At 39.9% G+C, this 12,673-nt stretch overlaps 1 protein-coding gene across 1 annotated transcript in view; it reads left to right on the top strand.

Annotated features, from left to right (window-relative positions):
* The window catches only part of LOC119237553 (collagen alpha-4(VI) chain-like), a 78,484-nt gene that overhangs the window by 35,529 nt on the left and 30,282 nt on the right, over positions 1-12,673 (top strand). Inside the window, exons 21-25 of the mRNA XM_054689881.1 lie at positions 4,861-4,923; positions 6,682-6,744; positions 8,142-8,204; positions 8,718-8,780; positions 10,540-10,590. Of these exons, the coding sequence (XP_054545856.1) occupies positions 4,861-4,923; positions 6,682-6,744; positions 8,142-8,204; positions 8,718-8,780; positions 10,540-10,590 (303 nt within the window). The remainder of the gene's footprint in view (positions 1-4,860; positions 4,924-6,681; positions 6,745-8,141; positions 8,205-8,717; positions 8,781-10,539; positions 10,591-12,673) is intronic.

Raw genomic sequence — 12,673 nt, 5'->3', positions numbered from 1 at the left:
AAATTCCAAGCCTCAAAAATCTAAACAAGTTTTGTTGACATCAAATGAAATATTTCCCATAAAATGTTAGGATTTGAAATCAGTTCTTTAATATTTTCTTATATCATTAATTCAGTTTTAAGACATGTGAAATAAACAGTGCCTCAAATTATTTTATCCCTTTGTTTTTATCCTAAAAGAGGCAGAAAGAGGCTCAAGTTGACTAGACTAAGTTTGGAGAAATTAAATGGTTCTAGGAAGTGGAAGGAATTTCCTACTCTTGAGTTGTTTAATTCTTTTATTTCGGTTGAATCAGAGCTAGGCCTGTATTACCTTTAAAGTCAAGTTGCACTAGCAAAGCTATAATGAAAGCGGTTTTCCTCCCCACTCTCCTGCTCCTGCTCCCCAGCTGTCCAGAAGTATCCCTCACCTTGGTCTCCTTGGGCTATCCCTCTGGACCCGGGGCCATTTTCACAAACAACAAGGTAGCTTTATGATTTCTGGGTTTTCAGTTTGTGATGTTTTCTATTGATCTTAGTATGGGGGATAAAGACATTTTTAACCTGCCCTCCTCTTTCCATACACTTTCTTCCAATTTATCCTTAAAATACACTTATTTTCTCCACTTTTGGCTAAATCAGTCCTTTTTTCATGTGATGACTTGGTAAATGTCATTTTCAGCCAAGCAGCTTTTGTTCTCCCTGAGTCATCCTTCCCCCGTTTGTTCTGTGTTCAGTGTGCTGGTTTCTAGGTCATCACAAAACTCTTTGAAAGTGCTAGTAGTCTCCCTCCCAGTGAATTCAAACGTGTGAGGGTTATTGCTCCTGGATTCCTCCTGAACCTCTGGTCTTCCTCTAAACCAGATTGCTTTCTGGGCTTCTGCACTGTGGCCACTGGCATAGATTCTGGAACTGCAGCTTCTTTCTTTGGGAACAGAGAAAATGTGTGTAAATTGCCATCTTTAACAGGAATGCTCTCCCTAATTTAATACATTGCAATCTTCATGAATCCTAGTAGTTGTTTTCTCTTGTTTATGATTTGATTTTTTTAAATGAAAGATAAAGTCATTTGCTCACTCCGAGGTAAACTGGCTCTATCTAGCATGTCAGCAGTTCACTAGTGAACCCCAACTTTGGAGAACTGGTCATGTGGACTCATTCATATTTTCTGGGTTTTGGGGGAAGGATAAAATATATGTAACATAAAATTTACCATTTTAGCCATTTCTGATTATACAGTTTAGTGACAGTAAACATTTTCCATGGTTTTCCAACCATTATCGCTGTTCTCAATTATAAAGAGTCTTAAAATAATGTTATTGTCGATCGTCTTCATGATGTAATTACATCTCCATGACTAACTTAATGTATTTTAAAACTTGAAGTTTGTACTTCGTGATCTTTTCAGCCATTTTGCCCACCCCCCACTCCCTTCCTCTCTGGCAACCACCAGTTTGTTCTCTGTGTCTATGAGTTTTGTTTCGTTAGTTCTTCATTTGTTTTGCTTTTCATGTTCTACATATAAGTGAAATCATAACTGTTTTTGCTTTTTTCTGTCTGCCTTATTTCCCTTAGCACAATGGCCTCAGGTTTTATCTATGTTGTTGCAAATGGCAAGATTTCATTTTTACAGCTGTATAAATACTCCATTATATATGTATACACACACAGGTATATATAGAGGCTTAGGTTGTTTCCATATTAGATATTGTAAATAATGCTGCAGTAAACATAGGGATGCTTGTCTTTTTATTTTATTTTTTATTTTTATTATTTTTAAAGATTTATTTATTTTATACAAAAACTGGGGTACAGGTCAGAAGCGTGGGAGGGTGAGAGAATTCACCAGAGCCAGAGTGGGGAGCAGAATAGGCAGACGGACCGAAGACACTGCTGAGGGGAGCAGCGGGCGCGGGAGGAGAAGTCTGCTGCGCTATGTGGGATTCTTCCTGGCCAATGGGGAATTGAACCCACGCTGCAGAGGCTGCAGACAGCTTCGCAGCGTGGCGCTCAACCACTGCACCACTGGGGAGGCCCAATGTTTCTTTTTAAAAGAATTAGTGTTCTTCAGCTAAATAATAGAATTATAATTGCTAGATCATACAGTGTTGTGTTTTTAAGCTTTTGAGGAGCCTCCATATAGTTTTCTTTACGTCTGTGCCCATTCATCATTCTACCTCTGTGCACGAGGGCCCCTTTTTCTCCACATCCTCGCCAGCACTTGCTGTTTCTTGTCTTTGTATGTAGCTCTTCTGAAGGTGTGATGTGATACTTCATTGTGGTTTTAATGTGCTCTTCCTCATTTACATTCTAGAAGGTCTAACTTGCTAAAGATTAACCCATTGAAAGAAGTGCTAAATTCTGATAGATGGCATACCTTGGTCTTTGGGAAAATACGGCTCATTACTGTCTATAGAATTAGCTATGCTGGCATTCATAAGATTTTTTTATGGAAACGATACTATGGCCAAAAAATCAATGTGTAAAATATTTCAACCCTATGGCAAAACTTTAAATTTGTTAATTATGATAAAATTAAAAAATCATTAAAAATTTAAGTGCCCATAAATCCATTACTCTCCAGGAATTATTTTCCTGTTTGTGTGTTTCTTTTACTTTTTACTTGCATACATCATAAAGGGAACCATAATGTATGTGCTGTTCTATGTTCTGCCTTCCTAAGTTTTCAAATCTTCCTATTGTCATTGCAACACATTATATCTTACTCTGTTGAAGAACAGTGATTTATTAAACTATTCTTATGTTGAACATTTAGGTAATACTTATTTAATTAGATATCGTGGTCAATGATGTAATGAAACATTAGGTTTTTTTTTTTTAAGATTTATTTATTTATGCATACAAGAGCTGGGGCACAGGCCAGAGGTGTGTGTAGGGGTATATGTGAGAGGATTCACCAGAGACAGAGTGGGGAACAGAACAGGCAGACTGACTGAAATACACTGCTGAGGGGAGCAGCAGGCGAGACAGGAGAGGTCTGCTGCACCATGTGGATTGCTCACTGACCAGGGATCCAACTCGTGTTGCAGAGGCTGCGAATTGCTTCATAGTGTGGTGCTTGACCCCTTGCCCAACCAGGGAGGCCCAAAACATTGTTTTATATATTTCTTATTTTGCTCTTGCTTTTGCTTTGCTGAAGTGATTTCTTTAATAAAAACACATAGACCTGGAGTAACAGCAAAAGAATCTGAGCTTTGCTGTGTGGAGCCACATTGTTTCCCTAAGTGGGACACTGTGATTGTCACTAATGTGATGTGCAAATTAGACAGCATTTCTCAGTCTGTTTACAAATTTCCAGCTCCGTGCCTTTCCAAATTTGGGTCACATTTGTAAATCTAGACATCACTGAGGTGACACTGGGGTACCCCACCGGGTATTACCAACATAGTGCACCCACCACTGACTCACCCATGTTCTACCGCCATGGACCATTGTGCTCCCTCTGTCTTTGTTCTTGTCCCTTCTGCACCTTAGTGTGTTAGCCCCGGTAAGGGCTCCTCCATATCCTAAGAGGAGCCTTTATAAAGAACGAATGGACTTTTTTTTTTTTTTAAAGATTTATTTATTTATACAAGCACTGGGTACAGTCAGAAGCGCGGGAGGGTGAGAGAATTCACCAGAGCCAGAGCGGGGAGCAGAGCAGGCAGAAGGACCGAAGTATACTGCTGAGGGGAGCAGTGGGCATGGCAGGAAAGGTCTGTGCGCCATGTGGGACCCTCGCCGGCGGCCAGGGATCGAACTGGTGCTGCAGAGGCTGCGGGCAGCTTCGCAGCCCAGTGCTCAACTGCTGCGCCACCAGGGAAGGCCCCACATGGACTTTTAAAAGTGGTCATTGTGTAAAGTAGGCGTTTAGATTATTTAAACCAAGTATTTTTGCTTCCATCATTAGGTGAAACACTGGAAGGAGATGCACACAGACTGAGAAAGACCATAATAATCTTGTCTTGAATTTTCCCCCAATTAAATGGGACTTTTCCCTTTTCTGTAGTCAGCTAGCAAAGGTTAGTTTTTCAGCTTGTCTTTATCTGACTGTTAATTTGGTTACTTTATATTCCACATATTAGTGACACCATCTGCTTCTTAGAAGAGCAGACTAATAGAACTGTAATGATTATTACGAGTGCTTCCCATTTCTTTGAATAGTTTAAAAATACTTAAGAAGCACAAGTAATTAATCTACCTATTGATTAACTCTGAACTCAAGGGTTTTTTTCCTACTATTTGCAAATCTGTGAACAATCAGTTCACAAATGGGAATACCAAATGGGTATCCTCAGTCTTGGAAAATATATCTTTTATTTAGGAATGAAGATACTAATTTGAGAGGGAAATTAAATTAGCTACCAGATGAATCATATGAACAGCTTACCATTTTCCTGGAGAGCTAGCTTGATGCTGTAAGACCTTAGGGGTTAAAGCCAGTTTTCTCTGTGCTTGTCCCAGAGTATCACACTTGTTGCTGTGTTCAACATTGTGAGCTTCCTGGAATGGAATTCGTGTCCTTAGTGCCATTGAACATTAGCCTGGTGCCTTTACAAGGGAACGGATGGACTTTTAAAATTGGTCATTGTGTAAAGTAGGTGTTTTAGGTTATTTAAACCAAATATTTTTGCTTCCATCATTAGGTGAGATATTGGAAGGAGATGCACAAAGACTGAGAAAGACAATAATATTTTCCCAAATTAAGTGGGACTTCTCCCTCTCGTTTCCTCTCTAACTCCGTATCCTAAGAGGACTGAAAACACAGGGTTGAATCTTTTGATTCTTGTGACTTTCAAGCGACTTCTTGTGTGGAAGACTTCCTTCAGCTGCAACACTGAAGATGCCTGGTGAACTCACTGAGTTTTGTTCATCTTGACAGGGTATCCGTGGAGAATCTGGTGGACAGGGCCATGATGGAGAGCATGGGCATCCAGGCTCACAGGTTGTATCAGTAAACTTGTTTTTAGTACCAAAGGATATTTGTTTGAAATTTTAGATGGGATTCTTTGATAAAGATTTAATATAAATCAAAATATCTTTGGATGTGTCCTTTCCAGGACCTCCTAGAACAAAGTAGCCTCTCTTTTGGGTAGGTCAAACACCAATAAATAATACTTGGTGAGCACTTACTCTCTCCTAGATACAATCCTGAACACTTACACTAACTCATTTAACCCTTCAAAGGGGTAGGTGGGTGGGTTGTGTGTTTTATCCTCATTTGAGAGGGGAGAAATGGAGGGCATGCAGAAGTTAGGTAAATTGGCCAGGCTCACAGCTAGTAAGTTTGAAAGATGGGCTTCAAACCCAGGCAAACTAGTTATAAAAATTGATGCACGTCACTATTGTCTCTGATGTTGCCAATTCAAATTATTTAAATAGTATTTCATCCACTAAAATTCTACTCAGTTTGTCAGGAAAAGTCAGCAAAGCATTTACTGAGTATTACACATGGTGGTGGTTTGCTCACAGGCCTTGGGTGTTGGTGTTCAGCTCATTAAGGTGAGGGGCCCAAGGACTTCAGTCCAGTGGGGTTTAGACTATTCAGTGATAACTGGAAATTTAAACTTCCAACTAGTTTTTGAAATCATCTACACATAACTCAAATCTGTCATTTTGCAAACCCTTCTGGAACACTTTTTTTCATCTTTCTTTTAAAAGTCAATTGTTTCCAAAGTATCTCAGGGAAAGGGAAAAACTTCAAAAAAAATTTTTATTAGCACATTAAATCATTCTCCATAATTTAAAAAATGCTATTAGCGTAAGACAATACGATGAGATGATTTCTGCTGTTTTTATTTGATTTGACAGAGGTGGTAGAGAAAGAAGGGTAATTGAAGTAGTATTAGCGATTATATTTATTTTATAATAGAAAATAGTATCTGAACAGAGGGGAAAGCAACTGAAAGATATTCTTTCCTTTTGTTTGGTGGCTTAATTCTGATTTGACACCCCCACCTCCCCACTATTGTGTCTTTGTAGTCACTTTATTACACCGCTTTATGCAAGGGGAATGGCCATGTTGTGAGCCATGAGGAAGAGCATCACTAACCTCTCTCAGTCCTCACCTGCCCACTGCGATGTGGGTGTGGCAGTCTGTTTAATAGAGGATTACAATACTTGACAATGAGTAGAGACTCCATGATCAATTTCCCATTTTGCAATGGGAAAGGATTTCTCAGAAAAGTTGGAGAAAAATTAAAATGTCAATAATCAATAAAATTAAATAAATTGGGGAGAAAAATGAACATTTCCTAATGGACCCAGTGAGATCAGGCCACTTAAATGTAGTTTGAAAAAAACTGGAAAATCATCTCTTTTCTTTAGCCCTTCAAAAGGGTTAAGGATAAGGAAAAGGTGATTTTTTTTAATGAAGTGATCCCTATAGCCCAGCAGCCCTTCTCATTCCCCTTTTAGGATTTCAAATTACTTGGGTGAGATGAATTATAAAAGCAATGTTTTCAAATTTAATATTTATCAAATTCAGCTGGGGAGATGGTTAAAATATCACAGCTGAGGGCTCATGTGCTGTGCTTCTGGTGGAGTGACTTTGGAGCAGGGTACTTCTGGGTACAGATGCTGCTGGATTACACTGTGATAAATGAAATTACTATGGGCCAGGGCATCTGTTAATGATTGTGTGGTTATATGGAAAATAAGTTCTATAAAAATTGGTTGACTTTTAATTTCATCTTTGGACCAGGGACTGAGAGGAAGGCAAGGACCACCAGGAATTTTTGGACAAAAAGGCTTGTTGGGTGCTCAGGTAGGTTTGAAAAACTAACAGGTACCACATAGCTGTTCATTAACAATGGTTGATTCATACACCTGAGTGTCCCTGCACAGATAATACAAAGCCATGTAGAGTGCTGTGAAATCTGTGGGTGTCAGGAATTTTTGAAAGCAACTAATTCAATGCAGTGGACACTGATTGCCACCCTTCTGCTTTAGGTATATTGTGGGAATATTATAACCAATGAGATGTGAGATTCCATATAAACCTATAGTACAAGAATACATTGTTCTATAAAAGGGGTACATACGATTAACTTCTCACTAATACATATGAAAGTATTATTGTCCCAATTTTATAGATGAGGAAACTGAGGCACAGGGAATAATTGATTAGTCATCTGGAGGAAGTGGCCAGACTTGGATCTTTCTAGTTCCTGTCCTGACCCATGGTAGTGTCATACCTGATTAAGGCAGGTGATCAGGAGTGGCTTCCTAAGGGAAGGCCAATTGAAATTGCTTAGAAATCTGAGGAGCATGATTTAAGTCAGGGAGAAGAGTCTCAGTGTGGAGATTCAAAAGAGCGGCTCCAGGATGGTCTAAACCCTGCTTATATCTCTTAGTCAAGAAAAATGCCCAAAAATAGATGACTGGATCAAGAAGATGTGGTACATATACACAATGGAATATTACTCAGCAATCAAAAAAGATAAACACATGCAGTTTGCAGCAACATGGATGGAACCAGAAGGGATCATGCTCAGCGAAATAAACCAGAAAGAAAAAGAAAAATACCGGATGGTCTGACTCATAGCAGGAATTTAGAAAACCTAAATAAGGGACCAGGAAAAAGACTAATTAATACAAAGTAAAACTCAAAATCAACAAGCAACTATAAACCAGAAACAAACCATGAGGGATGGGGGGAGTGAAGGGGAGAGGAAGGACTAGGGTCAAAATAAGGGGGAGGTGGTGCAATTGTATGGGGAATATAACCAAAATGATAATGCATACATTGTGCAAAAATGAAAAATGATGTAAGAATTATATAAAATAAAAAATTAAAAAAATCTAACCCCAGACTAATTTATTATTTCCTTTCTCATTTGATAATATTTTCTTTCAGAGTGGGCAGGAGTCCAGGCATTTGTCTTCCCAGTCTCTTAATCAAATGGTATTTCCCTCTATTTGTCAGATAAACCGTCCAGTTTTCTGCACATGGTAGATGTGAACTCTTGAACGTCTTACTCCCCCACTCCAGCCAACTCCAAGGCTAAATGTGTATATTATGCAGTTTATATGTTGGAGGATAAAGTGAACTATGTGAAAATTGAAAGGTGATTCATGAGCACATTTCAGTAATAACTAGAGAGTCAGATAGTTGACTCTGTTGTCTTTGAGGTGATTTCATTTGTGGTTTTATTCTTGCAGGGGAATCCTGGGTTTCCAGGACCAAATGGTTCGAAGGGAAAAGCTGGACCAAGAGGAATGAAGGTAAGTGTCAGAGAACACACTCTTCCTTGATAACAAGTTGGTTTTTCTGTACAAATCTCTCCTTTGTGGTCATTCTTCACATGAGTATCGGATGTGGTTGGTAATGATGTTGGCTATGCGTTATCTAAGAGCTAGAGAGATGGGTATGAATAAAGAAAGATGTACAGAGAGACATGTAGAGAGTTGGTCAGGTAGATGGTCATATATACCAGTCAACAGAGACACATCAATAGATAAACATGGATTCATCACAAATTCAGATGCACATACCCAAACCTAGAAAAGTTCTCTAACTGCTGCTTTATACCTGGCTTTGCTAATTTTCAGGACCAAAATATTGACTATATTTGTTAGTTATCTGTGTCTAACAAAAGCTAGAGTTAAGACATTTGCCTTAAACTATAGGATGCCAATGGGGCTTGAGAAGAGTGACTAAAATCTCCAAGCAAAATGACATAAAATTGCATCTGCCCATAGGAGAATTAATTTAATCTTTCCCCTTTATTATTAAAGGGAGAGGTTGGTGATCCAGGAAGAAAAGGCTCACAGGGTCGACAAGGACCAAGAGGGCAACCAGTAAGTCTAATTTCTCTTTTTTAGTCTAATTTCTCTTTTTAAAATTAAAACTTTATCATTATCAAGGTGAAATTTTTGTATAACACTAAATCAGTTTCAATTGTAAAACTTTGTAATTTGACATCTGTAAACACTACATCATGATCACTACCAAATATTTATACTTAACTTTTGGTCCATATTTAACACTGTCCGTCCATCTCCCCCCTGGCCCCACCCCCGCCCACTCCATATCTCCCCCTTCTGTTATCTATCAGTCCAGACGCTCAGTTGAATTTCTCATTTGTATCTATTGTTTAACAGAAAATTCTAGTATTCTTGATGAATTAAACTCAGTGTTATAAATGTTATCACTAGAATGGTGGTGAATCTAAATAGTCCAGGATTGGGCCTCCCTGGTGGCGCAAGGGGTTAAGATGCAGCCTGTAAAGCTGTGTGAAGTCTTTGCTGCACGAGCTTGATCCCCGGCCGGCCAGGGAGCAACCCACATGGCACAGCAGACCTCTCTTGTCTCGCCCGCTGCTCCCCTCAGCAGTGTATTTCAGTCAGTGTACCTGTTCTCCCCACTGTCTCTGGTGAATCCTCTCACCCCCACATCTCTGGCCTGTGCCCCAGCTCTTGTATGCATAAATAAATCTTAAAAAAAATAGTCCAGGATTATCAAACTTTTCTTATCAACACAGAATCCAAAGATGTCTCAGGAATGTTTTGGCCTTTTCACATGTTGTTGAAGAGGGACATGCTAGTGACCTTTTTCTATCTGACAGAGACGTTTAACAAGCATTCGAGTCTCTTTTCCAGGTGTTCAACGAAACACTTTTCCCAGCGAGACAAGTCATCCAGTCAGCATTATAAACCTTTAAGGGCACAGATTTGATTATCCAGGAACATTGAAATAACCTCTGGACATCAAGGATTGTGAAAGGTTTACTTAACAGATTGTGCTTCCTAAAACAGGGCCACATATTTTTACCTTAGTTATGGCTCTGAACATGAGAGTACAATGGTTATTTGAGGACTGTTTTCAAGTAACTACCTTACCGGACTTAGCTTTGTGACAGAGTATCATATTCCTACAACTCATATTCTGAGATTTCTTTCAGCAGCAGCAGAAAAGCCGATAGTAGTTTTGTACATTTTTTTTTTTTTAATGGAAGCAACATTGGTTGACAATTCTGTATATGATCCAGCACTCTGGACTGAAATTGCATTTTAGCAAGGTGAAGAAAAAGGAGTAGGCTTAAGAAGAGAAAGTTTAAATGTGGAAGGTGGGAGAAAAGGATAAAATTTCTATAAAGGGAGTATTGGGCAAGTAATGCTTTACACGTACGCTCAATTCAGATGATGACGTTAACACTGTGTAACTTTACTACAGTCTTATCATTTAAAGTGACACAAAACATTCTTACTGACCTTTCCCGGGGACAGACAAATTTGGGAGAATGCCATTGTTTGTTTCTTGTACAATGAAAGTAAAGTCAAGGGGAACTTTTACAGTGATTTGACTTCCTAAAACGATGGTGTCATCTTGCTGCTCCAGGATTTCACTGTAAAGGTGGTTATGATTTTTGGAAAATAATGCAAAGAGCTTATATCTTGGTATTTTAAAGTTTTAAAGCCTGCCACTTCTTTATCCTATAAAGGAAGGGAAAACCTCCACCAAACCCCTTCTGCCTTCTTCACCTCCCTGCACTGCCGATTTGATCTGCATTCAGGGATGGTCTGGATGACTGTATTTCATCTTGTGTCATTTTCTCAGGGTGCTCTTGGTCCAGATGGATATGGACGTCCGGGAAGAAAGGGAACAAAGGTGAGGGTTACCTTGCAGAATGTTCTGAACTAAGGACTATAGTTTTTACTTTTTGTTTTACTAGAGTAAGGATCGTTGCCCATGTGGTACGCCACAGATGGTTTCTGCATGTTGTTCATTACACGTTGTAGTTGCCAAAGACCTTTCCTTACAAAATAAAAGCTGATTTTGTCAAGCCCTCATTTAAAAATCAAACTTGTTACCTCATCTTCCACCTGTGCCAGATACTCCCACCCCAGCTCTGGGCTCCCCAGCCCTGGGCACTCCAGCTCCTTGCCTTTTGCTGACACTCTGACCTGTTCAGGGTGCCCATCTTTATCTCCCTCTTGTGTACAATATTTATGTGTTTTTTTAGAGTGACTCAGCTATCATCTTCTCCCCTGGAAGCTTTCTTGGACTTCCTCATGCAGAATTTTTTTTTCTTGTACTCTGTGTTCCTGAAGCACATTGTATTTCTACAGTGACCCCATTGCTTTTAGGTTGTGTTAGAATTTATTTATGCACACGTCTACCTCCCAGTCTCTGAACTTGACAGCAAGATTGCACTGGACTCATTTATCTGTTGCTGAAATAGGGCTGACACAGAGTAGGTGCTCACTGACTGCATTTAAATATAACTTTTTTGAATACCTGCCATTCCCATAAGAGGTTGGTATTTTAACATGTAGTTCATGGGTCATCGATAGTTGTTGTGAAGCATGGAAGTCACATGAAGCTTTTCAAACAAATCAGATGTCAGTAGCCACTATTGTTTTGGGTGCTTCAGTCTGCTTTTTATTTATTGCCTCACAAAACAAAAAAGTCACTGGGTTGTTCACTGGCGCTCACGACAATGTGAGGACTCTGCTGGCTTCTCTGCCTTTTCATTTCCCTTGTGACTGCAAGGTGGCACCACTGCCATTTTATCCACCAGGAAAAGGTCCTAAGCACAGTAAGCTCTTAGTAAATATCTGGGAAATGATGGCATAGAGGGGGACCTCAGTGATCACCCAGTTCAACCCAGTTACATCATCTTTCACATGTCTCTTTCTCTCACCCCCTAAATTTAATTCATTAACAAATAATAGTGAGTCTGTCTTCAAAAGAGACGCAGCATCACATCACTGTGCCCAGTGCTGCCACCGTCCTCTTGGCCAAGCCATCATGATTTTCTACCTGAATTACTGCATTAGCCACACATCTGATCTCCCTGCTTCCATTCTAGTTTGTTCACTGTGCAAGAGCCAGAACTATCTTTTAAACACATGGCCAGCTTATGTCACTCCTTGACTCAGCCCAGCTGTGCCTCCCAGTGCCATTCAGAATGAAATCCACTATTACTGTGGCCTCCAAGACTCTGCACTCTCTGGCCCCTCTGTTAACTGCCTGACCTCTTCTCCTGCTCCTGTCACCCCGTCATTCTGCTTCACTGGTCCCCAAACACACCCCACATTCATACTCTTGCCTCGGGGTTTTTCAATTGCTCTTCCCTCTGCCTGGAATACTTTTCTCCCATATCTGCTTGCCTTTCTCTCTAAACTCCCCTTTGGGAGTAGCATTTTTGTTTCCCTGACATATTTTTCTCACTAGTTGGCTAAGTTCCACAGTAGCAGAATTTTTGGTCTGCTCACCATTGAATTCCCAGTACCCAGAGAAGTGCCTGGTACAGGATAGGTGCCAAGTACATATTTGCTGAATGCATAGTGGCTTTATAGTATGCCTTTGATTTAACAATGAGTATCTGCTCAGCCTTGGACTCCTAACAGCAACAAAAACACTCTCTCCTCTACTGCTAGGGCCAGGGGTGTGCTGGTCAGAGACTGAGGACACTGCCACCCCTCCTCAGGGGTCCAGGTCTCTCTTTGGACTGCAGAGAAAGGGGAAGTATTTGGGGCTCATCAGTTTAGTAGCCCTTCCTTAGTTTTCATTGGATCAGATCTCCAGTTCATTAAACAAAGAGAGAAAATTGCTTAAGAATGAAGTTTCATTACACAATCTCTTAAGAAGGGGGATCAATTTGTGACAACCATTTGTCAGTTTCACATTGAATTACAGAAATAAAATATGATCACTGGGGAGTAGCTCAAGATAATGACGGCTCCAA

Source organism: Talpa occidentalis, unplaced genomic scaffold (genome assembly GCF_014898055.3).
Source record: "Talpa occidentalis isolate TD23 unplaced genomic scaffold, MPIMG_talOcc4v2.1 talOcc4.10, whole genome shotgun sequence".
NCBI lineage: Eukaryota > Metazoa > Chordata > Mammalia > Eulipotyphla > Talpidae > Talpa > Talpa occidentalis.
Note: the sequence above shows the minus strand (reverse complement) of the source record. Positions and strands in the feature narration are given on the sequence as shown.